At 36.4% G+C, this 26802-nt stretch overlaps 1 protein-coding gene across 1 annotated transcript; it reads left to right on the top strand.

The window, feature by feature from the left end:
- Positions 1-21614: 21614 nt before the first annotated feature.
- On the top strand, positions 21615-26102 carry LOC113355608 (sodium/pyruvate cotransporter BASS2, chloroplastic-like). The gene is made up of 13 exons (XM_026598510.1): positions 21615-22036; positions 22128-22248; positions 22568-22682; positions 22807-22848; positions 22954-23067; positions 23166-23228; positions 23497-23624; positions 24221-24302; positions 24711-24762; positions 24887-24984; positions 25126-25284; positions 25520-25609; positions 25724-26102. Exons 1-13 carry the CDS (start codon positions 21910-21912, stop codon positions 25799-25801), a joined length of 1269 nt encoding a protein of 422 aa, XP_026454295.1. The 5' UTR covers positions 21615-21909; the 3' UTR covers positions 25802-26102.
- The last annotated feature ends 700 nt before the right edge of the window (positions 26103-26802 follow it).

Raw genomic sequence — 26802 nt, 5'->3', positions numbered from 1 at the left:
TGGATTTTCAACAAGGGCTAAAATCGTAAAATCATGATACTGCATGTTTCTGACCCGGCTTCAGGAACGCATGTGACGATTCTTGTTTTACGATCCGTGAACCGTTTCACGATCGCTGACTGAGTGATAATTCCTCTCAGAACCATGATGAATATGTTTCTCGAAAGGCTACCCAGCTGAGCGTTCGATGCTGCGCATTTCATCGTTCCCTCTATATAGAATAATGATTGGGCGGTTCTCTAGACATAATTGTTTGCTGGAGGGCTTAACGCCTTCAGGACGTCGACGCTGCACGTTGTTCCCTGACTACATAGAGAGACCCCCCTATACATAAAAGAATGATTGGCGGTCCTATGGACATAATTGTTTGTTGGAGGGTTTAACGCCTTCAGGATGTCGACGATACTCGTTGTTCCCTAATTATGTAGAGAGACCATGTATAGATTCAAGCGGCTCTCTAGACATAATTGTTTGCTAGAGGGCTTAACGCCTTCAGAACGTCGACGTTGCACGTTGTTCCCTGACTATGCACTCTTCAAAACGAGTATGATGCTTCAACTATCTCATATCTCTTCTACAACAGATTAATTCTATCGTGACATTCACCGACTGAATTCCTAGAAGATAATCTATTTTATCTCATTACTCCGTTCCATGGCTGATCCCCGGCTAATCCCATTGGTTAGTAATAGATAACCATTTTATCTCATTACTTCGTTCCCTGAGTCCCCCGGTTGGATTTCATGGATTAGTAATAGATACTCAACTCAATTTATTACTCCGTTTGATGAATCACTCCCAGCTGAATTTCATGAATTAGTAATAAATATTCAACAATCGGGCATCAGGGCCACCACCGAGTAAGCCCCGAGAAAGTGGTGCGAGTTTACTTAACAATAATGCACGAACGAGCACCCAAACACACGAATGATCAAAGTATGGACAAACGAGCGACTTATAGAGAAAATAATATTAAATAAAATAAACAAGATGCGCAGGACTGGGCCCACCGGCCGCCCGATCATGCCGTCGTGGTCGGTCCCCTATCCATTATTTTATTTCACTATTAATTTATTTTCTCCCTCATCTCATAGAGGTTCCATCATTTGACCAAACTCCCTTGTTTGAGAGAAACTCTTAGTTTTCCATACTTTTATCAAACAAAAATAGGGAAAGGTGTCACGAGATCGTGCCACCTAGCCGGCTGACCATGCCCTAGACGTGGCCAGTCCCACATCTCACAATTTCTTATTTTTTCATATAATTATTTCCATCATCTCATGGAACTCCGTCGTTTGATCAAAAACCCGTTTTTCAATATTTTCTCAAATATTGCTCAAACCATGAAAAGGCCAAAAAGTTAAACGATCACTCGGCCGACCGGGCTTCTCACGTAAAAAATTAAAATATATTTATTTTAATATTCTCAAAGTATCTTTCGCATGAGCAAAGTTTTTCTTGCTCATTGGAGCAATATTGAGAGTTTCAGTCAAGATCAAACTCTTCTGAAAATCCAAAATATTGGTCGAACGCTCTTCAGAGAATACCAAAACTCTCAGGACTGAGACACGAACACCGTGTATGATTCCTTGACCGAACAAGACCTTCTCTAAGGCTCGCAAGGATCCGATCCCACACATATTCACAAATTTGACCTAATTTTGCTGTCAATTGCTCATATTGGGTCCAAACTCTCTCCAACCAACTTAGGACCCGCTCAAACGACTGGAAGCTGGTCCCACGACCACCAAGGGCTATCTCCATGCCCTCTTGGTCGGTACCTCATCTCTCCATAATTAGGTTTTGCTACCTAACGCTCGCATGAGCGCTATTCTAATAAATTATCGACACCCACATTTGATTATTCTTTCACCAACTGGTCAACCGAGGACTTTGGTGCATGCTCGCTCGAGTACTTGGGAACCACATGGTCGTCCATCATCCCATGTGGTCGGTCCCTCTTTCATGAACAAACGCTCTACAAATCATAATTCTGAGCAAGTTTAAACACTTATAATTTTATGGTTGATCCAGAAATCAAAAATCTATATTAATTATACAAAATTCAGTCCAGTTACCAATATTTTAATTAATATTTTATTCGGTCGTGTTACCAGTAATTCATTGAATGAGCAATACTTGCTCATCTGCTCGAATATTGATCTAACTATCAATATTCAGTAATTCATCGAATGAGAAATACTTTCTCAAATGCTCGAATATTGACCCAACTATCAATATTCAGTAACTCATTGAATGAGCAATACTTGCTCACCTACTCGAATATTGATCCAACTATCAATATTCAGTAACTCACCGAATGAGCAATTGCTTAATATTTGCTCATAGCATAATTCATTCGAAAATCACATCCTAACAGACACTTGATACATGAATCATAGAGCATCCGACTACCGTGCTCCACTAAACAAAATTTAGATCCATCGTTTAATCAAGTCAACGACTGAATAATCAATTACACATCTTCCTTGCAGACTCCACGTTCGTGAGACATCAATCACGTCACATGGGGGATATCAATTAGGGTTTTGGTATGGCGGCCTACAACACGTGTGTTCATCCACGATGAGAAATGTGAGTAACTCATGCAAGCAGTTGAGGGAGTTAGCAAAGTAATGGGTGGACAATCAACCAACCCTCTCACGTACGAGGAACTGGTGAAACCATGATTTCCTACTTTCCCACTCTTTCACTCGAGCAACCGTCACACTTACTGCTGAGTGGGTCTTGCAGGATTATTATGACCAATTACGCGCAAGCTAGGCGGCGAGCAGTTATATGTGACAAGTCGAGTTGTGAGACTTGCCGCAACAAATAGCATGTAATGATCTTAAGTTGAGTAAAAAATTTATAAATGTAATTGATATTTGTTTAATATCGCTTGTAGTCGATGCATGTAAAACATCGCTTTTAAGAAAGCAACTCAAAATAATAGATGGTCATGAAGCATCGTTGTATAGACCTCGTTTTGGTTGGTCGCGGAACTTAATATCTTAAATGGAGTGTGGTTAGCGATCTTCGAGAAGCCGTCAGGGATCGCTTGGGCAAGATGAGGGAAGGTCGATCGGCTCTCATGAAAGGGTGGTGTCCAGTGAGCCCGACTGTGCATTATTGGACGCCCATAATTAAATCAAAAATGGTCAATTGGATGGCTGAGATGATTTGCGATAGTTGCATACTGCAGTGGATTCAATATAGGGTTTTTAAAGCCGTGTGACTGGCGCACTTTGGCTGATCGGTTTGTGGCATTGGTGACGTACTGGAATCAATGCTATCGGTCGGGCTATTTTTGAGCCACCCATGAACATGACCGTGCCTTGCCAGTTGCTTGAAATTAGATCTTGGCCGGTCGATTCGGCTAGCGAAGTTGGACGGTCGAAATTGCTTTGCGGCGGTTGTATACTGTCGTTGGTCGACCTTGCGGTTTTGAAGATTTGTGGCTAGCCTACTTTAAGCTAACGGTGGGAGGTGTTAGTTTTTGGATGTGATCAATTCGATTAGCCAGGGATGAAGGCAGGCCGCTGGCGAGCATACTTGCATTTCATTAGCCGGATAAAATTGGATCCGGGCTGGTAGATTTGGCTAGCCAAGTTGGACGGTCGAAATCGTTTTGCGACAGTAATATGCTGTCGTTAACACAAATTATGGCTTTAAAAGTTATACAACCAACCTTATTTGAGCAATCGGTTTGAGACTCTTCTTGCAGGTTAGGAGGGCTCTGATGGGCCGAAGTATTAGTGGGCCCACCAAGGCTAACCCTCTTAAGGTTTTGCACTCGTTCATGAATCATACTAGGACTAGAGCTCACGCTAATCTTACCACGGGTTGGTAAGTTAGGGTCGGGTTGACCCTAACCATAGCTCGTCGAGAGCTCTAGGTGGCCACTTATATGTGTGTTGGTACTTATTACTTGGGAAGATTCGAAACACTATAAAACCAACAAACCTTTGGTGCCCTGAATATAGGAGCTCTCTGGCACTTGCACTAGCCTTATATGGTTATTTGAAATTAACCTTCAAATGTCATCTTGGATTGGGGTATGGTTCTTTAGACTCTTGAAACAGAACATGAAACAAATTAGGGCTTCTACGAGAAACATCATTAAGCAAGATAAAAATGGGGGAAAACATTTCCCCCATTTTAAAATTTGAATAAGCACCTCCATCATATTTCGGTTATTAAGATGCGATCATTAACTTTTAGACATAAATGTAGTTATACTTCCTAGATTTATAAATATTTTTGTTTTTCAAACATGATACATGCATGGATTTTTTTTATTTTACAAATACCAATATCAGTATAACTTAAGGCGTAAAAATCTCTGCAATCAAGGAACAATGACAAATACGAAGATTCAATCATTCAAACAATTTTACATTTAGTCAATGACACCTAAAATTATTGTGAAGTTTTTTTTTTTAATCAGTCAAAGAGGATAGTTTAAAAGGCACATAAGCCATGCATAGGCCAGCACAACGATAGTGATTAAAAATCCCAAAGAAGAAAAAAAAAACAAAGCAAGAACTAAAGGGAAAGAAATTCAAAGTACACAAAGAGGATCAACAAAATAAGACATATCTTGTCATACTTGAAATTCAAAATGCAAACTACAAACTAGAATGAAGAACACATATCAAATGGAATATTCTTTAACATCCCTTATTAAAACCGTCATGATTATTTGCAAGATGGCTAAACATGTCATGACGATCTCTTTTCAAAGGAGGAAAGTCTAAACCCCATGAGGCATGAAGAACCGATTCCATATGTTTCCTGTTGTTGATACCTTATCAGAATTGAATATTGAAATTCCCTAACGCTTGCCAATACATTAGTTTTATACGGGTTTTTAAAGGGAAAACAAGGGTTTAGTCCAAAAACACGTTCAAAGGTACAGTTTAGTCCAGCCCGAGTCAAATAAACACAGGTTCGTCCATTAGTTTATTTGAAAAGATGCAAAGATATTGTTAAATGTCGCACGATTTTCATAATGCACACGTACACAAGTTAAAACAATGCTCTAACGGTCATGGTGTATGAGGAGGCGCCATGTTTGTCATTTTGTTAACTTGAATAAAAATTAAAAAAGTAACTTAAAAAATTATAAAATAATTTAAAACAAGAGAAATAGAAAATGAAATCAGTGAGAAAGAAATGGACACCCTAACTAAGAAAAAACCAAAAACATCTTCTGTAACAAAAATCTTCATCTTCATAATGCAACTGATGAAAAATACAGTAGCAGTACCATCATGGTGAAGAAGAAACAACAAAAAAATGGTCCAGAATCATCATCATCTAAAATGAAATCAGTGATTGAAAACAAGATAAGTTCCTCAAAGAGAACAAAACAACAACAAGCAACAAGTTTAACATTTATTCAAATAGCACTAAGTCCAAAATCATCATTATCTACAACATAATCAAAGATTGTAAAGAAATCAAGATCTTCAAGAAAAACAAAACAACAACTAACAGAAGATTTCACATCTATTCAACTAGCAAAAGGTATGATCATCTACTACTTTTATATATTATCCTTTTTTGCATGTGTTGATGGTGTTTCTCTCAGATTTTTTGTGGTAGTATATAGATATATACACTTGTATTCTATTTATTAGATATATTGCCCTTCTCTATGTATATGAAAGTTGTTTCACTCATATTTTTTATGCAAGTATACAAAGTTACACACAGGTATTCTATTTCTTGTATATATTAGCCTTCTTTATATATATGGATGTTATTTTCTCGGATTTATTGTAAAAGTGTGCAACTTTATACACCCAATTATTGTTTCATGGATACATTAACTTTCTTCGTGTAGATAGATGTTCTTTTTCTTAGATTTTGTGTAGTTTTTTTGTGTGGATAAAAACGGTTTGTAGGTTTTCTGGTAAAAAGTGGTGGAGTGGGCAAGTGCTCGATGAAGCAAATCGTCTTCCCCTTTAAAAAAAATTATTGCACGAGAGTACTTTGAGTTCAAGAGACTAATATGTGAGACTCTGGTCTAAACCAAAATAATGGTCGTTTCAGTTTCAATTCAGTCACAAGTGGAGGAGAAGGGTCGGTTTTTAGGGTGGAAAGCTGGGAATATGTGAAGATCAAGTGAGATTGATCAGTTGATGATGTGATGTTGGGTTTCTTTGAATATGATTCTTATGTGTACACGAGAGAAACTTTTTGTAACTCTTTGATAATATATTGTTGTAGTTTTGCTTACGTTGAGTATCTGTTGAAAAATCATAGATTGAGGAAACTATTTATTGCATCACATCAATCTCCTATAAATGGTGATAGTTCAAGAGGATTTGAAGAATGGGGAAGTGGGAGAACGCGCATACACCACTTCCACTTTGTGTATAATACTTGGTTGACTGAACATCCACTATTCTATTTACTCCCTCAACTTCCAGCATGACTTACCATATTTATCACCACGAATGTATTTCACATTGCACGTGTTATAGACCGCCAAATCAAAACCTTAGTGATATCCCCCTATGTGACATGAATTGACGTCTCATGGGCAAGCCTACTTTGCAGACTTATTTTATGTAGTCAATCTTTCACCTATTTAAACCATGAGTCTTAACTGATGAATTGAACAAAGTTCGTTAATGATTATGATGGATGAAGCATGAAGTGTTTGGTAAAAAAACAACATGCTTTGTGGACCATGTATGTTGAATTAGGTCAATGATGACCATGACATATCATTATGCTAGTTTAATAAATAACGATAGATCAATGACTTGGATTTATTAGCATATATAGGTCAATGAGATTGATGAATCGATCATGAACCATTATGTTGATGCGACAAGCATTTGACAAAAACTGTATAAAAATAATCATTACTGAATGACCACAGAAAGTTATCTTCGATACACAAATCATGAGTCAGCCGAATGACGAGCAGAGAAATTATAATGTTAAAATATTGGTAGAAAACCTAATTGAATCTTCAAGCTATAGGATTCGACGAAAGAAAAAAACATGTTGTCCCGCTAGGCTGTGAGTTTATTATTATTAATAATTTTATTCATAATAATATTTATAGTTTTATTCAAAATAGACCTTATACAAAAAGTATCGAAAAAAATCAATACATTGATGTCTATTTTTCTTGATCAAGCATTACAGCATATAGCTTAATCTTGAGAGGTGCTCTGATTGTTCATTGAGGTTTCTTCAGTGTTCAAGTTCTTGAGTTTCATCTTTTCTTTCAGATGATTGAGTCGCCTCTTTAAAAGATTCAGTTCCATAATCATCTTCAAAAGATTTTAGTTGAGACATTCATCATTCTTTACAGAAGCTTCCAATTGTTCACGGGCAATTTCAAAATCTCATATTAGCATAAACGTGAGCTCCATAGATAGTTGATTCCTCTTATGTTCCTTTGAGAAATATCCCTTAATCTCATAAGGGATATAAATCTCAAGCTTCTGCAATTGAGAATCAATATCAATAGTATTTTCACCCAGTCTGATTGTGCAAAAAAAATCGGTTCTTAAGATCGATGTTTGATATATCAAATAAAACTTATTTTACAAGTTTGAAATACCAAACAAGGTATTTTTATTTGATTAAAACAGGTGTGAATATACAAAAGTTCGGAAATAGAATCAAGGAAGATTTTCCGAAATATTATTGTCAAGAGAGTCTGAATATATCTTGTACCAATTTATCATGAACTTTTCTTTGGATGAACTGAAAATATTACTCTAAAAAGTGAAGGATTCCATTTTTTAGAAAAATACTTAAGCTGTTCATGATGCAGATAGATCAAGTATAGATTTTTATACATCTCACATGTTCCCCGGTGCTCTTTTAAGAATTTCCCATTTATTTAAATCGAGCACAAATTTTAGGAAGTTCCGATCAACAAACTTAGTTGTTGAAGTGATCTCTCAATGCCTTAATATTACACATGGAACAAGATCTATATTGATGTTTTCAGACATCTTTTTTTCTGGAACAATTCCAAGAATAGGTTTCACACATCTGTAAGTGTGGCGGACCAGAAAATTATGCATGGCGCGCCTGGGCGCTCAAGCCATAACTCCCTCGATGCGCCATGAGGAAGCTACAGTTTAGGACATAAGGCTGGGAAAATGCACGTCCATCTTCCCTTGCAAGCATGCTCGAGGAGCATGATGCATCTAAATTATCTCCCACACTGTTACGAACTCACCCCTTTCCGCAAAAGGGTATAAGGCCATAAGGCCAAGGCCAATGCATATTGCATGCATCACTGGTTTTACCTCAACATAGGAATTTCATCACTGAATTTCCTATCTAGCTGAGTAACCGTCAAACTGTCGAGTCTTGTCCAGGTATAAACCTTGGACTTAGACATAGGACGTTCTACGCCTTTTTGCCATTCCCTATCTTACCTCGTTTTACCACTCTATGTAGCTTGATAGGAAGTATGAGCATCCACTTGCTAGCATGCAACTAAGCCTCATCAAGCTTGGCCACAATCATCTCTTGGATCGAGCTACCAATCTTAGATAATATGAGGCTCCAAAGTGACGCAATCATCTCGCTTTAGATGATATGAGAGACAAAGTGATGGACCAGAAATGCTGCAACTCATTGCGGTTGCTCACGTACCATTCCCTACTTTAAAGGGATCAAGCACAGATCGTAGTTCATCCTCGAAGGGATAGAAACTTAAACCAACTCGTTTGAAAGGTCGTGGCCTTGCGATAATGGTAATGTCCTTGTCCGTATAGGACGTTTCATCAAAATGCACAAAATGTGCATTATCGGGTCCACGACATGGCATCGTGATGCCTAAGCATCAAATTCCCTCTTCGCAAGACTACGCAGTTACAAATGAGTCTTATGCATCATTTATACTCTTTTGGATAAGCTATGAAGCTTACTTGGTGCATGGTCCGCATATGCACCTTCAACACACTACCCCTCCCTATACATGTTAACTTGCAAATTCTACAACTTAGAATTAGGGAGCAGATTGACATGCTTGCTTCACTATTCACATGTAATGATTGCGCACAATGATTATGCAAAATGATTACGCAATACTTGTTCTGTCTTTTGCTATTCACTCGGTCAGCCCTGTCTGGCCTGATGCACAATGATTGTGGAAATATTGTCTTTTGGTCAATCGTCCTCACAACGAAACAAAATATTTTGAGATGAAGCTTCATCTGAAGCCGTGGAAACTAAATAATTATAGTGTTATTAGTTTTTGATTTGATTTGATTGACTAACGGTTGTTGAAAATTTAATTACACCTAGTTTATTTATTCTTGAGAATCTTCTTTTCTGATATAATATTCACTCAGACTAGATTAGTATCGAAAGGATCTTTAAGAATGTTGTTAGATCTAAAGACATCTTGTGATAATCTATTGTTAACAGACTTGGTTCTGTGTGTGATTGATCACAAGAGATTCAAGTGGTGTTGTGCAGGTATTTGAAGGCAATGGAAGATTTGAAGACGAAAAGGAATTCTTATTTGTTTTCATATCTTGTGGATTTAGTACACAAACCTTGATCAAATGGTATCCAACTAGAATCAATTTATATTTTAAATAATAAAGTAAGATTAAGTAAGATTCTGGTCAAATACTTACCTGTTCTTCGTACACCATCCCATGATTGAGTATGTTGTCCTCAGCATGGATCGTGATAAAAAATTTCACCTCCCTGTCAATGTAATTGGACCTATTTTGAAACCTTTTTAATCTCTATCCCTTTCATTACCGGTTATTGTATCGAAATTTTTAAAAATGTTTGATCCAAAAATGACTACGGGGTTAATCCGCAGAATCTGGATCAGTTGTAACCATTACCCATGCTTACACAAGAACAACATCTTTTTCTATGATAAATTTCTTCAAAAAAAAAATCAAAAAATAAGATACCATTTCAGATAATTTCATTGAGAGAACGATTTCCTTTATATAAAAAAATCAACAAAGCATCTCGAGTTCAAAAAACTATCTGTTGAACAGTAAAAATGGTCGTTATACATTAAACTAGTCGTTACAAAAAAAAATAGTCGTTGGTACTTGATTAAAGTGATTGTAATAAAATTCAAATGAGGAAAATTCAAACACTATGAAATCATAGATCATTTTAAGGATATGAAGGAGTATACCGTGATAAACATGGACCGTCTCCCGCATTGTAATTTGCTTGATAACTTGGATATGTTGCGTCATATGCATAACCATGTTCTTCATATGTTGTCCTTCTTTGATTTTGATGTTGAGACTCGTTGCGTGGGTGTTAGAACGGCTCATATTGACTGTTTGGTAAAAATTAACCCGACGACGCACCTAAATGTTAGAACGGCTCATCTTGACTGTTTAATTTTTACTGTTTGTTAGAACGGCTCTTGTGATTTAGGTGCGTCGTCGTCATCTTGACTGTTTGTTAGAACAACTCATCTGGACTGTTTGGTAATAATAACAACAAAGTTAGGTATGAGTGGGTATGAATAGTTTTCCATTATCAGATGCCAAAAGAAAGGAGCTCACCTGTTCGTTTTAAACTCCCTATATAAATTCCATAAAATATGAATATAAATGGCCGATCCCCAATATTAAGTACGAAGTATAGTTAAACCCCTAAATATTGGTAACCCAACTTTCATAACAACATACATGAATTTAAAACAACATAATTCTATGAATCCTTGAAATTTTGAATAAGTTACCAAGTACACGAGGGATTTACATGTATCCCACAGTCTGTAATCTTATGAGATTATAAATTCTAAGAATCGTGAATTCTGCAAAAAAAATCACTTGCCAACTTGCCAGTATCCAACTCGACCCTTATTTGGCAAGGCCGAATTGAACCCGTGCTTTGCCGATTCCTAGGAAATGACTGCCGAAAAATACTTGATGCGAGACTGCACGTGGACTCTGTCGACTGGATAAATAAATATTTTTATATTATAGAGAGGTGAAAAAATACTGGCATCATTAGGGGCGACTCTGAAAGAATTAGGGGCGACTGAATAAGACAAACTAGGTTGAAAATACTTATATGTCCCTTCATAATCGGTAGTTTAGTACAGGTTTTAGAACATCGGTAGATAAAGAACGTGACGAAACTTCCAATTATAATCGGTAGATAATAAACGTCGGGAAATTACCGATTATGGAAATAGAGAAATTCGAAATTCCATTGGTTTTTGAACATTTTGAATTGGGCCATTACCACAACCGGTAGATAAAGTACATCATGAGACTACCGATTGTACGATCGATAGATAATAAACATCATGAGACTACCGATTGTGAAAATAGAGAAATTCAAAATTCCATAGATTTTGGAAAATTTTAAATTTGGGGCTACTACCACAATCGGTAGAAAAAGAACATCACGAGACTACCGATTGTACAATCAGTAGATAATAAATATCACGAGACTACCTATTGTGAAAATAGAGAAATTCAAAATTTCATTGGTTTTTGAAAAATTTGAATTTGGGGCTACTACCACAATCTGTAGAAAATTAACATCACGAGACTACCGATTGTACAATCGGTAGGTAATAAACATCACGATACTACTGATTGTGTAAATGGAGAAATTCAAAATTGCATTGGTTTTTGAAAATTTTGAGTTTGGGGCTACTACCACAAGCGGTAGAAAGCTAACATCACGAGATTACCATTTTAACTACAGATTATAATTTCCGTAACACAAATCAACATACACCGATATAAACTATCGGTTGTAATATTATCTACCGATTATGGAGGGCATTTTGGCCATTTCAAAAAATTTGAGATAAGGAGTGATTTTGTTTTATTTTGGGGTGTCTTTTTAATCGCCCCTAATTCTTTCAGGTCGCCTCTAATGACGCAAGGAAAAAAATGAGTTGAATAGCCCTGCAGTCTGCAGGAAAAAAAAAGAATGAAAGTAATAAAATAAGGTCAAAACGAAAACTCTGGAAACATCAAAATTCAGTCTGCCAAAAACAAACAAGCTTTAATAAGAAAATTTTGACTTCTTATAGCTTGTCTCTGTCACTCTCTCAGTACATGAATTATTAATTTGATAAGCAGGCATGGCACACTTGTGAAGAGGGTCAAGTATCTGTGGCTGATAATCGCAGATTGCGATTTCCCTCATTGTTTTTCACGGGATACAGGCAATAGTCAGATTTCTATCTTTCTTTGCCTATTGCCTTGGAGCTTCTTTTCAAAATCTCCCATTTTTTAACACCAGCGGTCTCACCTTTTTCTATTTTCCATGGATTCTTCATCAATGGGTTCTATGATTTTCAAAGATTGAATTCACCTGATAAAACTGTCACATCTAAGTCAATATCTAAACATTCTCTGAATGTAGAAACTGTTGATTGGAAAACACACCTAGAAGAACAGTTGGATGAACTTTCCGATGAAGGTGATTCAGATATTGATAGAGATGTTGATAAGGAAGTCTCTGAGTATGTTAAGTTTTTGGATTCATTGAAAATTAATAAGATTACAACTTCTCATGTCACACCTCTTCTGACTCCTCTCTGTCGAGAAAAAAATAAATTGAAAAGGATCTACATAGGTCTTTATGGTTGGAATCGCTCTTGCAAATCGATCCTCAAAGATACCTAGGAAAACCTGAGTAGAAAGTCACTTGAATGTGATCGTGTTTATCAAGAATACTTCTTGTTAGAAGAGAAACTTACAAAAATTGAATCAAGGATTAACTCCCAGCAAGCAAGTTTTGATGACAGAGAAGGCGTGTATCTCGCTCGAGAAAAACGTCTTGAGGATGATTTAGCTGCTGCTCTTGATAAAATCAAGATGTTGGAAGATGACTTAAAAAGGTTCAATACTGGTTCAAGCAAATTAACCGATATGCTAGGAGCAAGTAAAAATCATCATGATACACGAGGATTGGGCTATAAGGTAATAAATGCTACAAGTATTAGCAAAGAGGTAAACATTTTCAAGGTTACTGATTCTTCTCCACAAAAGGTTTCCACTGATGGAAAAAGTGAAATACCTTCACCGGAAGTTAAGGTTCAAAGGAGCAAAGTGTATCAACCTCCAAAGTCAGCACACACATATCGAGGTAAGAACGTTCCTTATGTTTGCCACTATTGCGGAAATAAAGGTCACCTGGAAAGGAGATGTCGTTTCCGTATAAGGAATGAGAAACTTCATGATGTTTTTGTTTGGATATCACAAGAAGTTGCGAAACCAAGATCATATGTTAAGACTAATCCCCTTAACGTTACAGGTTGTAACTGTCCAACCTTTAGGAAAAGGAATCAACACTGTGATAAACCTATATTTGCCTATGAACATCATACGAATCATTTTCACAATCGTAATGTACCAAAAGGATAACTTCTAAAATACGAAGACAAGATCCGATGTTCCTAGTTGGAGAAAGACTAACTTGCAAAAGAACAATCAATCCAATCCTCTTTCGAGAAATCTTGAAGAGAGTAACAGGAAGAAGGTTCCGGTTCTTTCTAAAAGCACTCATAAGTGGGTTCCAAAGAAATTCAATGACGCTTTGAGTGTGAAATGGAATGATTTCCCAGAAAACTCCATGACTATGGAGAAGGCAGTATCCATTATGTTGGAACTTAAAGAGTTCTTTGGAAATATGGATTTGGATGTGAATGTTTATAAAAGCGATCTCTTTCATGATAATCCAAAAGTCACTTGTGGTGAGCAAGACATTGTTCACCTAAACACAACTTGAGTGTGTTGTAAATGCATCCTCACCAAGGAATACCCAGTTATGTATAAGGTGAGGGAAGCACGAAAATTGTGGCGCACATATTATGTTTGGTAAGGCTGTAGAATTCGATTGGATTCATCTAAAAAGGTATGTCTATAAACTTGAGAAAGATTTGTGCTTTTATTTATTTGGTTAGAGTACTTATAATGATCCACATACCTTTCTTATCGTTCATTTCTACCTAACTTGATATGTGTTTAACGTTCTTAAATGTTTAGGTTTGAAATACTAGTTTGGGATGTTTAGACTACATGGTACACATACCATGTATGCATACCATCATTTAAAATCAAAATCCAGGGGTTTTAGTACGTATACCCGTTTGCATACTTCTCCAGGACACGAAATTTTGTTTGCAAACCTGTATGCATAGTGGCATGTAGATGTCTTTTTTCGGTAAATTTGTTTTGCCTGTAACTTCTTCGTCCGAAATCAGAATGACCTCATTCTTTTTGCATCATATTCCTCTTTGAATTCTATTCACAATGGTGATGACAAATCTTAAATTTGGATGAGTGGAGGTTGGTATTTGTCCCGTATATTTTTTTTGAGTGTTTTGCTCAATTTCGTTGCACTTGTTCCACTTCTGTTGGACTTGGGAACTTGTATTCTTGGAGTAATTATACTCTAAGCTCATTTGTAGATTTTACAAGAATGATGTTGGTGAATCACAAAGAAGGAAGTTCAAGAATGGGCAATAGTACGCATTGTTATGGGATTCTTGAATATTCACAATCTTTTTATGTGAACTATGTATGTTCTTCTTTGTTAAGAAAATATTTATATACGCCTTTGGTAACCACTCTTGGTGTAAATCCGTGCGAAAAAGATTGATTCTACCTTCAAAGGGCAAAGATTGTTTTTGCAATATTAAGCTTTATGGTTTCATATATTGTGAATTGTTATGGGATATGTTTTTTACATCCGTGAACCTTGAATATCCATATGTGCTCAAAATTTATCTCTATTAGATGTCGGTATGCAAATATTGTTAAAAGATAGAATGAACTTTTGACAACAAAAGTTAAGCCTATTATGTCATGATGCAAATATTGATGAAAAATAGGATGAACTTTTCTTTACAAAGATTAACTCTATTAAATGGTGATGAAAAATAGAATGAATCTTTGTTTATTTCGCAGTATTGGTTTTCCCTGATCCACATCTTGTGTATATATTGTGTTGCTCCGTAAGTTTTCTTATGTTGAGCATGACCAATTGAATTGATCACTTTCCGTGTGGTTAATTCAATTGTTGCTTTGGATTTCAATTTCGTGCTTGCATGATTGATTTTTTATGTCCAAAGAAATCCTTCTTTTCATGGAAAAGTACGGTCGCTCTTGTTGTTCTTTCGGGAATGACATTTCATGGGGGAGAGTTCTGAATTGAACTTGTGCTTAATTGCCATATCTTTGTGGGGGGTGCGGATGTAGAATCTTATAGGGGTTACCTTGTATCTTTATAAACTCCTTGATGGATGCATATAGTTTCTACTATATGATTGCATCTAAAAGGATAATATGTGCTTTTTTTTTTCATGAAGTATCTGTATGGAAATTTCATTAGGATCCCACTAGTTTTCGTACCTTTGCCAATTTTATTGAAAAAAGGGGAAGAGTTAATGTGTAGTTCACACTACAAATACATATAGTTTTCGGATAATTATGTAAGGAGGAGTGGTTTTCATGTGAGATGAAGTATTGACTAAGGGGGTGTGATAAATATCACCATAGTATAGTTGTCGAAGTTGTGATACAATTGAACTTTGATGCTGTGTAATAATACTATGACATTGTATAACAATGTACGAGAGATATTATTTTCTCATTGTTATGGCTACAGATCTTCAACAACTATGATGCTGAATTGAACATCTATGGAATCATGGGAGTACTCGGAAGTGATGAAGATTTATAGTAATGTTGAAGAACCAAGGAGATCAAGCATGTGGACGAGAAGCTACAAAGTTTATTTATTTTGTATTCCATATGTATTGATAGTTTTGTGAGTAAAACTGACAAAGGGGGAGATTGTTAGAGCACTGCTCGGTCGAAATCGCAAGTGTTGCTATCTCAAGCTTGTTTGTCAAGTTTAGTTTCCAAAACTATAAGTTTTGATTTCTAGTCTACTTATAGCTAAGTCTCAGACTAGGATATTAAAGTGTAGTTGATCTTTAGACTCCACGACGTTTATTATATGAATAAGAAGAACTACTCAAGGAACTGGTGGAACTTCATCGACAAAAGGTATGTGGAGACTTGAACTTATCTATCACTCAAAAGTCTATCTATTTTATCTCTTATTTTGAGACAAAAGTTGTATTGCTATATAGACTTCGATTATACACATTTGCTATTTTGAGCCGAGTTTATCTCTCTTATCTATTTCTCGAAATATGTGTTGGTAAGCTTTCGCTTTAGCCAAGTTCATCTTTACTGATGAAGAAAGTCATGTTGATTATTTCAATAACTTGAAAATCGCGTTGATGAAAAATAGTTTGTGACTAATAACTATATAACATCCTCTAAGAAAGTTTTAATGATTCAAATGAGAGTTTAGAACATGTAACCATCTTTGGATATAAGCATAGTGTATTCTCACATTTGTGTAAAAGTCCAAAACCGGGAACCCAAAGTATGCGTATCCGTACGCGTACTGGCGGTTGTTGGAAATCCGGGTAAGTGTGCGTACCCGTATGCATACTGGAGGAAAGTTCACATCCGTGAATTTCCGCTGGAGTTTGAAAGTGAAAAACTTAAATCTGGTTACTTAAGTACGAATACCCTTTCACATACTTAAGTAGGTTACTTTCTAAAATCGGTCTGTTCATGAATTAAAACATTTATATATAATAAGGAATGCAATCTTTGTAAACCGTGGCTATAATGTTCATGAATCAATTCAAGTGAATCAAAACCGATTTTGCTTCGATTGTGTCTTGTATACTTCTATAATATCTACGCAATTTAACAACTCTCTAACTAGTTCATTAGAAGTCATTTCAACTAGTTGTAGTGAAGATGAATAAGGTTGATATGAAAGTGCTCATATGGATAACCATTGGTTAACTATTGTTGAACTGACTAAGTGTACACGTTTAGGTACGGTTACTCAAATCTAAATGAAGTTACATTTCATTTGTGTATGACAAGATAAGTTCGATCTAACGGTTGAAAGATATTAGCTTGAATCTAGTCACGTTTTCATCTAACGGTGAATATTAAATGCTTTGTTACTAAGCTAACATTGATTGCAAACCCTGATTTCAATTCTATATAAAGGAGAAATCTAGCAACCGGGAAGACTAATCCCCTCACTCCATGTGTGATACTAGTTGCGACTAGAGTCGATTCTCCTTTAACCTTAGGTTTTTCATGAAACCATGTAGGTTAACGACTTGAAGACTTCATTGGGATTGTGAATCCAGACCCAACTATTTTCTTTGTAGTTGCGTGATCTAATCTTGCTGTTTCTATTTTGATTGAGTACAATCGTAAGCTTGGCTTGAAATTTATATCTCTGATAGGCAAGATAGAAAAGAAGTCACAAAAATCTTCGTCTCATTGTTTGTGATTCCGCAATATCTTGTTTCGTTAATCAATGAAGATTGTTGTGAGGTGATTGATAATTCTAGGTTGTTCTTCGGAATATAAGTATGGGTTATCGATTGGTTCTTGTTCACCTTGATTTATCAAAAGACAGAACAAAAACTCGTAGGTATTTTTGTGGGAGACAGATTTATCTATTCATATAGACTTTTCTATGTGATACATATTTCTTTATCAAGTCTTCGACTTTGGGTCGTAGCAACTGTTAGTTATGGGTGAGATCAGCTAAGGGAATTAAGTGCGTAGTATCCTGCTGGGATCAGAGGCGTAAGGAACGCAACTCTACCTTGAATCAGTGTAAGATTTATTAGGGTTCAACTACAGTCTGGTCCGAAGTTCATTGGTAGTAGGATAGTGTTTGTAGCAGCTTAATACAGTGTGGTGTTCAAAACTGGACTAGGTTCCGGGGCTTTTCTGCATTTGCGGTTTTCCTCATTAACAAAATTCTGGTGTCTGTGTTATTTCTTTTCCGCATTATATTTTTTTTTATATAATTGAAATATCACAGGTTGTGCGTTGAATCGATCAATTGGGAAATCCAACCTTTGGTTTTTGATTGAGATTGATTGATCCTTGGACATTCGTCTTTGGTACCGTTCAAGTTATAAATCTTATATTCAACCGGGCTCTCGGATTCCTATTTGCTGATTGCAGATTGATTTAAAGAGATAGAGATATTGACTCTTTGATATACTTTTCTTAGATTGAGTCTAACTGTCTAGTTTATTCTCTTGAAAGTATATTGGAGTTTGTCTATTCAGATTGCCGAGCGAAATATTGGATATGGTTGTTTTCATTATGGATGGTGCCGGAATTGGTATTTCACACGAAGATATTTTAAGTTTAATAACTTTTGATATTATTGCTAAAGCAGAGTCTAGAGTTATTTGAGTGAGTGTTTAGTTCTTCTAGCATGATGGCATTATATCAATAAAAAAAGGGACCTCATAAAAATCCTTCTCTGCGAATTTAAACAATGACGAAAAACATAAATTTATGATTGTTATATATAAAATGTACCTACATAAATCTCTAAAGTAAATTGTCCAAACTTACTAATATTTGACTCAGACATAAAACTGGTGCAAGTATTTTTCCCCAAGGCTATATCATGTTCCGATTCCAGAAACGTAAATCATAAGAAAAATGTTTACTTTTTAACTTCTAGGAGTTATTGATAAGCACGTAAACGCTACATTTTATATCCATATTTATATTAGTTAGGACTCGAAATTTTTATTAATAACACTATTTTAGTGCTTTTGTAGAAAGTACAAATGAATTCGATCATTGGGTCGAAAATGGCTAATTAAGAAGCTAAATGGCGTTGCCGACAAAAATATCAAAAGTACTACTCAACATGCCAATGAACCAGGGCTTCATTAATCGATATATGCCTAGGATGGTCGCACCACCAAAGCCTCATCAAGGCCTGAAGTAAATATGGTGAAAGAAATGCTTTTGTGTGCCAAGCACGTGAAACCCCATTAAGGAGTAGGCAATGAGTAGCACATGACTCATCACTACCACATTTCTAACGTGAAGTGTTAATTTCTTAAGCAAGCAGGTGAAGTTCTTATCCAGAGATGAAGTTGGTGCTGGCAAGATATGTAAGAAGATGAAGAAGTAACAGTGGCATGAACGGATTCCAAGGGTCTTGTTTGGCGTTATTTGATCGAGGAGATAAAAGGAGTTGCTGCCAAGTTTGTTGTTCTTAACGATGGAGGATAATGCAAGATGGTCAGAGAAGTAATGTGTTGGGTGATCGAGAGTTTACTGCCATGGTGTTCGATGGTGCAGTCAAGGGAGCTCAGAGAAATGTCACATGAGAAGGGTTCTATCTGTGGAGGTTATGATGGCAATGATGAAAGGAGCTGTGGTGTTCGGAATGGCATCCGCCCTCTGCAATCAGTTGAAGAATATATAGATGGCGAAAACGCAGCGAGCACCAGTAGATGGGAGATTTGCAGACGCGAATGCGGATGGATTATCCACGGCCTCTAGTGGAATTTGAGAGCTTGTGCTGTGGCTATGTACAATACATAGCCGATATGGAGTATGGCTGGGTCTGTACTCGGCATATATGGGAGTTTTTGAGGGGTTAGTTTGGCAGCGACAACACCAGGAGCTGGCGAGCACTCTCAACTGTTTACACAGTCGAAGGAACAAGAGTTTCTGCTTTGGATTCTCGACTGATGGTGGTTGTCGATAGCTGAAAGCGTTGCAGTCAGTTGAGGCCGTGCTGGTATCGAATGGTGGTTGTCTGTCTACAGTTCCGCAATCAAATGAAGATGGTTAGTGGCTCGATATTCTGCGGGGTATTGATTGTTAATGGGAGCGTCAGTACGGGAGGGTACTGTTGTGTTCAAGCTATTGGTGTTGTGCGACTATTTAGCTGAAGCTAGACGGACAGAATGGAGTTGTAGTTGGACCGAGGAAATAAGGGAGTATTTTCTCGTTGGTGGTAGTGCTGGTGACAGCAACATATGAGATTCAAGAGCGATTAGGAAGCAGAAACGAATACAAGGAATTGGTAGAATTTTGCTTGGTAGGTTTCGAGATTTAGAAGGCTGGAGAATAGAAGTTGCGTTCAGGTTAGAATTGCTTGTCAGGTGACGAGATTAGAAGACCACGGTATTGTGGTCGAACTGGCAATTGGCATTTGGTGTTAGAATTGGGCTGGGCCTTGGAAACTACTTGGTAGGTCCAGATTGGACTTCTGGCAACACATATAAACCTACAGAAAGAGAGGAGAACAGGGAGGTCGGCTGGAGTTTCATTTTTAGGGTGGTTGCGGCTGCAAGCCAAAACCGGAGGAAACGAGTAGAGGTTTGGCAGGGACGACGGCGATATAAAGGATTACGGTTTGAAGTTTCGTCATTTCGCATCCGTTTGGATTTTTTTTGTCATTTTCTTTAATATATTTATGGCTTTTGAGAAAGCCATGTGTTGCTAGGCTTTTGTAACTAGCGTTTATTATTGAAACCACATGGAGTTTTAGGTTAATTGAATTGATTTATATAACAACAGACTATGATGATTTGAATAAATGATTTTATATATTGATTCAACGATGATATTAGTTGTTGCTTCACCGGTTCTGTACAATACAGTAACCCATGTGCTTAATTTTTATGATTGCAAATATATTCGTCTACTTATTTGATATTTCATGCTGGGTTAAATCTTTTGATGGGATATGCTTAGAATAGTCGGGTATTATTTGTGAACCTATAATTAGTTTCGTATAACTTTCTCGCTAACGCAATTTGATGTTGCATGCTTTGGTTTAATCTTTTGATGTGTCATGCTTAGGGTGTCCCAGTGATATTTGTGATTCTAATACGTATAATAGGTGATGTCGATAGAACGGACGATAAATAATTCATGGATTATGTTTCATTTCAGTAATTGAATAGAAGTTGTGGTGGATACTATAAACCCTGGCTACCGACTTTTCCATTGGATTCGTTTAATTAATTTGATTTATTTTCTTTGTTTTTATTCTTTCAAAAATCCCAAAAACATCATCTCTGGTTAGTCAATCAGGATTATTGGTTACAATATTTCCACCGCTTCTCGTGGAAACGACCCGTACTTGCCTCTGTCTACTAGTTAGACACCGTGCGATTGCGGTTATTATATATAGGGTTCTTCCAGAATCCTATCAGTTATTCTCAAATTTTAAATCTAACATGTAGTAATTTCGGACTTTCTTTTTTATACACTAGTAAAGACACATGTGTGATGCACATGCTTGAATTTTTACTCATCCAACAATACTAAATTTGAAAGCCATGATATTTTTTTCCTAATACAAAGTCTTACCATTCTAATTTATGCTCGTTACGTAGATAATTGACAGAGCTTTTCAAATATATAAATTTTAAAAAAATCCATTGTATATTTTGAAATATATCAAGTTTTTTGATCTATTTTTAAAACAATGGTATCTATGTAAATATGTAAGAAATGAGGACAACTAAGTAATTTAGGAGATTTCCTACCAAAAAGAGCTCTTTTATTTATATTAGTAAGATAAATAAAAAAACAATTTCTGAGTGGCTATCCAAACCTACCACAACGATTTTCACCAAATGACTGCCGAAAATTACTTGACGCGAGACCATGTGGACTGCGGTAAATAAAATGAAAAATATTCCATTCTCTGAAAAAAAAAAAAAAAAAAAATTGAAATAAGGGAAAAAGGAAACTTTAGAAAGATCACAAAATCCAGTCTGCCAAAAAGAAACAAGCTTTACAAAGAAGTTTTCGACTCCTTATAGTTTGTCTCTGTCACTTTCTCTGTACATGAATTATTAATTTGATAAGCAGGCAGGGCACACTTGTGAAGAGGGTCAAATATCTGTGGTTGAAAATCGCAGATTGCGATTTCCCTCATTGTTTTTCACGGGATACAGTCGATAGTTAGATTTCTATCTTTCTTTGCCTATTGTCTTGGAGCTTCTTTTCAAAATCTCCATTTTTAACACCAAGGGTCTCAGCTTTATTCTGTTTTCTCATGGCTTCTTCATCAATGGGTTCTATGTCTAGATTTCTTCATAAAGATTGTAGTTTACAGTCCAATACTACTACCCTTTGCAAATCGGCATCTCTTTTATCTCCTAGAAGGGTTCAAATCAATTTTGGTAAGTGGGTTTTGTTTTAATTTTATAATTGGTTTTTACAATTTTGTTATTTGTATTGATTGAAATTTCCTTGTCTGTTGTATCTGTGTAGAAAGTGGGAGAAGAGGGGTTTCATTATCAAGTGAAGGAAGGAGTTCAGTGAAATGCAGTGTTCAGAGACCCATTTCTCCTTTCTCAATAACAAGCCCTTCATTGATTGCTAAAACTTCAGGGTATGTTTGAAAAGAATTGTTTTAAGCTTTCAATTTGTACTTTGTTCTATGAAGCATCTTAGATTATGCGAATTCAAATCAATCGATATGTTTCATTACGTGTATCCTAGAATTTTGAATGGAATGAGACCATTTATGGGTTTCTTGGTTTATGTTACCTGCTAACCAGTACGTCTCAAATTATTCATGTACTCTTTTCGAGTATATAGTAGTCTTTTGGTCAGTGTTGCACTGTTATTCCACCAACCAAAACGTTCAGTCAAAAACAAGATTTGAAACATTGAATGATAGTTATGTGATTTGCTGTGTTCTATTGTAGGCGTCAGCAAGTATTATGTCAAGCTGAAGCATCTGGCAGTGTTCCTGGTAGCACTCCTGAATTAACTACATATGAACTTGTAGTTGAGAGGTTAACAACTCTTTTTCCCGTATGGGTATGTTGCTTCTCAATTCTTCTGTTGATGGAATTCGGTTCGCTTTTTTCTTTGTTTAATTCAATATTCCAATCAAATGTTTGGTGATGATATATTTCTTGATTCTTTGTAATTCGTTTGGCAGGTAATACTAGGCACAGTTATCGGTATTTACAAGCCATCAGCGGTAATTTTATTTTTCTCCTGCTGTTAACCCAAGAGATGAATTTTACCATGATTTGCCATGTATATTGATGCCCCCCTTTTGCCAAACACCCTTGTTGTCCTGCAGGTTACTTGGCTACAAACAGACCTTTTCACTGTTGGCTTGGGTTTTCTTATGCTTTCGATGGGATTGACATTGAAATTTGATGATTTCAGGCGGTGTTTGAGGAACCCGTGGACAGTAAGAAGCAAATATCTATGCACTTAGGTCTTTTAGTTTGGAAGTTCAATTATTCCATCTCAATTGCTGTAAGATTTATTGTACTGTTCTGTTTGCAGGTAGGTGTAGGATTTCTTGCACAGTACATGATTAAGCCCTTGTTAGGCTTCTTTATTGCCATGGTATAGTTTTGTCTTAGCATTTTGTATTTCTTCGGTTTTGTGTTTGCTCCATTTTTCCTATTATTGAGATGTTGATTGTTCCACACAAAGCATTTTTCGTTAATCTGGATCACTGGGTTGCAGTATTTGAAATAGTTGTTTTCCGTTGCCGCCATAGACAGTGGCTGGTTAGTGATGTGCGTGAGAAGATCAAACTTTATTCTTTATTTCGGACTTGAGATTTTATTGATAATACTGCCTTATTATAATTGCATTCGTCAATCTGCAGACTCTGAAACTTTCTGCTCCTCTAGCCACTGGTCTTATTCTGGTTTCTTGCTGCCCTGGAGGACAAGCATCAAATGTGGCAACCTATATTTCCAAGGGAAATGTGGCACTCTCAGTTCTTATGACCACGTAAGTCTAACTTATAACCAGTATCTCTTTTTTATCTGTATCACGAGAGATTGTCTTGAAGAATGCTATTTGAGAGATAGGGTAATAACTGGCAAGATCTTGTTAGTTGGAATTCATGTTAAGGCAGTGTGAGTCGGGATTTCTTGCTGAGACAATGAGCCCTTTTCATCTGGCTATAATTTTTTATTTTTTTTGGATTAGTCGTATTTTACAGTAAACAGGCCACATAAGTTTACTGTAGTGCAAGCTCCTAGGAGATTAGTGTAATAATGAGCTCCATTAACCTCAGTTTTGCGTCTTGTAAACATTTTTAACTTCTACCGTATTTCAGATATAGTCCTTCTATGAATTGATGATTGGAGTTCACTGTACTCATAGTTAGTTGTGGATCAGATTTGGGTGTATCACATAACAGTTTACTGTTATCTACATTGGATTCTAGCTTCTTAATCAACTGCAATGATTTTACATAATTGTTTTTTGCGCTTAAGTTTCATTTCATCCATAGACTGGTACTTCAGTATTTGAAGTTTTCTTGGTGTTGAAAGTCGTCGTTTGGTACTCACGTTTTAGACTTCACTGTTTGGGTTTTGTAGTTGTTCAACAGTTGGTGCTATCATGATGACACCACTTCTTACTAAAGTTCTTGCTGGTCAGCTTGTTCCAGTAGATGCAGCCGTAAGTACAGTTCATTTGTGTGATTAGACAATCATTCTTTTGTAGTCATATTCAATCATTTGTCTTGACTTTTTTGTTATTTTTGTGAAGCCTAGAATGTAAAGAATCTCTGGTACTCGAACATCCCTATAAATGTGTAGTGGATAATGTTTAGGAGGCTTCAAATTACTGTAGTCACCATTGTAAAATTACAGCCATCCAACATAATGGCTAACAGATGAAGTTTCCAAAAAAACAAGAACATTAAAACCATGATTTGTTTAGATCTTGTGGGGATGCTAGAATATTTAAAACCGTGGAATGGTTTACTAATGCCAGATGTCAATTAGAAGTTCTGAAATCTGAAGTTTACCTAATAAAACAGTAATTTCCAAACAGGGTGACTGAAACTAAATTTTGTTTTTGCAGGGTCTTGCAATCAGCACTTTTCAGGTTGTTTTAGTGCCAACTATTCTTGGAGGTAATAATCTAGAAGATTGGGCGCATATATAATTTTTGTAAAATGGAAGCAAAATTCTCCATTTGGACCTGGACAATCAGTTCCATCATCCTTATATTTACTGCTTTTGATTTCTATGTTTCAGTGTTGCTGAATGAGTATTTCCACAGCTTCACTCAGAAAATTATCACAATCACACCACTAATTGGGGTTATCTTAACAACTTTACTATGTGCGAGCCCGGTAAGTTTACAGAAAACACTGTAGTTGATGTCCTGAGACCTAAAAGGTTTACGAATTTCATATTGATAGCTCTTTATAAGTTGAGTTAAACATCATTTCCATCGAGAATAAGTCTAACTTTGGGTTATATGTATCTGCTAGATTGGTCAAGTTGCAGAAGTCTTGAAGACTCAAGGGGCACAACTTATAGCTCCCGTGGCTCTCCTTCATGCTGCTGCATTTGCTATTGGTTATTGGATTTCTAAAATAAACTTTGGTGAATCCACTTCTCGTACAATCTCCATAGAATGTGGAATGCAGGTATTTAAACGTAGTGCAATCTTGGTAAATGTGCTTAACATTTTCTAGATCCATTTAAACGTAGTGCTTTATATATTGGCTTTCTGGGTAATATGGAGTAGCGGTCACACAGTAGGCTTGTTCATATATTGCCATTTAACAGGACGATACAAATGATTTCTGACACTGAACTAAGAGTCTAAGACTGCAATCTTGGTAAATTTGCTTAACCTTTTACGAATTTCTTGTTTTGCAGAGCTCAGCACTTGGGTTTTTACTTGCACAAAAGCACTTTACAAATCCCCTTGTTGCTGTTCCTTCTGCTGTCAGTGTTGTTTGCATGGCGGTATAACAATCTAAACCTTAAATTCACCAAACCCATTACCTTCTCTACGTTGCTTATATTCATGCTAATTAGAAAAACCACTGATAAGTTTTTCTCATAAATCCTATTCTTCAGCTTGGTGGAAGCGCACTTGCTGTCTACTGGAGGAACCAACCAATTCCAGCTGACGACAAGGATGATTTCAAGGAGTGAACCTGTCCACCGTTAACCTCTAAAACCAACTAATTTAGGGTGTGTTAAATCTCTTTTTTATTTCGTTTCGTTTTATAGGGGAGACGTAAAATAGTAAGCTACTAGAAGTTTTTAGGAGAATTTTGTGTGATTGTCTCATTTCTTGTTTCCTTCCCATTTGAGTATGCAGCATCAAAATTGTATCATCTTCGAAATAAAGAGTAGTACTATTAGAATTAGTGATTGCTATATTAAGGGGTTATAAAAAGGTAGGTACTCTTCGAGTAAATCTTTGATTCAACTGAATCCAAGTTTCAAAACAGCCAATCTGTTGTACTGGATTTGTTTGCAATGGAACATCAAACACAAACACCAGTTATGCGGACAAGGAGGGTGTCCGGTTACTCAATGCAGGATCCTATGAAACCCATCACTCTGATTTGTAATCCACTCTATCGACAGTCCCGGTGATAGTATCACAGATTCTCAATGACATGAAACTTGCTCCTCCAAAAACTGATATGTCATGTCTTATGCTCTGGCTGGATTCCAAACCATAAGACTTTGCTCCCACTACATAGAGAGATCATGCAAGATGTGAATGGCATCATGCAAAATCATGAAAGGACCAGAAATAAGATTGCAAATGCAGACTGAAGTATCTATTTGAGTGTTTCATGTAAAAAGAGACTACAACTGCAGATTTTCTTGTGCATTGTAGGGCCTCTTTTTGTTTTGCAAAATTATTTGCTGCCTTTGATAGTGTTTTCATTACTTGTCATTGACACTTTTACAGGTTTTCTAGTACCACTTAATCACATCAGAATTGAGCTTGAACCCTCTACTCATTACCTTGTCATCTCATGCAACCCCTAAAATCACATATATACAGGAGCTTAGATATGTTCCCAGTATACTTGTCATTATCATGTTTCCCTCTATCTTAGGTATGTTTGCATACAGCTGCTTAGATCTCTTCTATTCTTCACCTGCCATCATGATTCATGTCTACCCCAGCATGA

The sequence above is a fragment of the Papaver somniferum genome, chromosome 3 (genome assembly GCF_003573695.1).
Source record: "Papaver somniferum cultivar HN1 chromosome 3, ASM357369v1, whole genome shotgun sequence".
NCBI classification, from domain to species: domain Eukaryota; kingdom Viridiplantae; phylum Streptophyta; class Magnoliopsida; order Ranunculales; family Papaveraceae; genus Papaver; species Papaver somniferum.
The sequence above is the reverse complement of the archived record's forward strand: the minus strand, read 5'-3'. Positions and strand labels throughout refer to the sequence as shown.